The 1,782-nt window shown below is 46.4% G+C and overlaps 1 protein-coding gene across 1 annotated transcript in view; it reads right to left on the bottom strand.

Annotated features, from left to right (window-relative positions):
* Window positions 1-522: 522 nt before the first annotated feature.
* The window catches only part of LOC103807964 (ATP synthase subunit alpha, mitochondrial-like), a gene marked incomplete at its 5' end in the record, with an annotated part of 6,904 nt that continues 5,644 nt past the window's right edge, over window positions 523-1,782 (bottom strand). Inside the window, 2 exons of the mRNA XM_009080715.1 lie at window positions 523-752; window positions 1,423-1,607. Of these exons, the coding sequence (XP_009078963.1) occupies window positions 671-752; window positions 1,423-1,607 (267 nt within the window). The remainder of the gene's footprint in view (window positions 753-1,422; window positions 1,608-1,782) is intronic.

Genomic DNA, 1,782 nt, shown 5'->3' with positions numbered 1-1,782 from the left:
AACCTGGATGAGTGAAGGTGTCCCTGCCCATGGCAAGGGGGTAGAACTAGATGAGCTTTAAGGATCTGTGACTACTGTGACAGCGACACCTGCAGTTGTCCTAAGACACAAGGACATCTGTTCTAACCTGTTTTTCCAAATGCCGGGCACCGGGAGATGTCAGACAGCAATCCTAAGCAGTACTGACACAGTATCAAGCTGTTGCAGATTCCTGTGAGGTCCAGTGAGTTACCCCCCATGACAGGGCAGTAAAAGCTGTCTCCCCTGCTGCATGCCCTTCGCCGAGATCAGCTGCCTGGCTCGAAGGATGAACACTCTGAGCACACCCCTCGGCACTGTCCTGATGGGAACTGCAATCCCAGCAGCAAAATCCACCTGCTACCCTCTTGGTTCATGTAAGGGCAGTCTGATCCACCCAACAGTTAATATGCCCCCTGATTTACCAGAGTTCCTTTAGCAGGACTGTCCAGGGGAGTTCAGCTCTGCGGCTCTACAGGCACAAGTAGCCAAGCAGAAGGCAGTCATTCAGAACAGAGCCCATAAGCTTTTTCACATGGGAACTTTTATTCGCATTAAGATCTGTACATTCAAGTTGCACATACTTTAGTCTTTGATGGAACTGGAGAACAGGATCACAACAGCCGTGTCTGTTTGAACAGTTTTAAAGCATTTATGCCTCAAAAGTAGCCAGAAAATTTGTGACTATTTCCTTCAACTTTGCTTCCGTCTGGTCAGAGATCTTCCCCTCGGTCCTGTTGAAAGAGTTTAGTTTAACTCGTGACACAGCAATAAATACATGGTCAATCCCTGTGACACAGACAGAAGCTTTACAACAAGCTTTCCAACAAAGTCAGGAGATGAATTAACAAATTTCTGTTTGATGCATAAGCTGTACCACTGACATAATATTCCTAATCCTAAAGAAGTTAGTCCCACTTAACAAAAGTTTGTCCACAAATACTTTCAGAACAGCTGTACGTATTCCAGCCAGGGCCTACCTATAGAGCTGTGCCTCAAAGCCAGAAGGTACATGATTTGCCTCGTGATAAACAAGCCAGGACTAGTTCCCAGGACAGGACTATGGAAATACTCAATCACAAACAGTCCACTCACTGGCACTTAACCCACTCTTAACAGCTTAAAGATGCCCAAAATCTGGGAAATGACTCAAGTGATTCTGGGAACAGATTAGAGGAGAAATATACAAGTAGGTTCACTCTAAGCATCAGCTGCCTTTCCTAAGAGCTGAAGATACGAAGCTGAGGAAGGTGGTTAAGACGGTTGGTCTATCCTCCAGTTCTGGTACAGGCAGCTGAAGGCCTAATGTTCTAGGACACACTAAATTAGCAGTTCAGTGTCCACTCCCTGCACTCCAGCCATCAAGTCAATACCCTTGGGATGAAGCAAGATAAACCACCATACCTGATTGTGGAGAGGAGGGCCTGATGCTGGCTCAGCACATGAGCTAGGAAAGCACTCTCAAATTTAGTGATCTTGCTGGGTTCCAGCTTGTCCAAGTGACCTCTTACACCAGCATAGATGACTGCAACCTGTTCCTCAATAGCCATGGGAACTGCAGGAAAGAGAACACTCATTCCATCACAACTCTTACATCAGGACACATCACGGACTCCTTTCTTTGAAGACCAGTGCACACAGACACATGGTTCAAGCAAATCTGCATTTACCACACACACGGGACAGACGTAAACACTTACAAATCCTGACCTTGTTAGCACAAGAGACTAACGGGAATGCAGACTTGTTAAGCACAGGACACTC

Source organism: Acanthisitta chloris, unplaced genomic scaffold (genome assembly GCF_000695815.1).
Source record: "Acanthisitta chloris isolate BGI_N310 unplaced genomic scaffold, ASM69581v1 scaffold15278, whole genome shotgun sequence".
Classification (NCBI taxonomy): domain Eukaryota; kingdom Metazoa; phylum Chordata; class Aves; order Passeriformes; family Acanthisittidae; genus Acanthisitta; species Acanthisitta chloris.
Note: the sequence above shows the minus strand (reverse complement) of the source record. Positions and strands in the feature narration are given on the sequence as shown.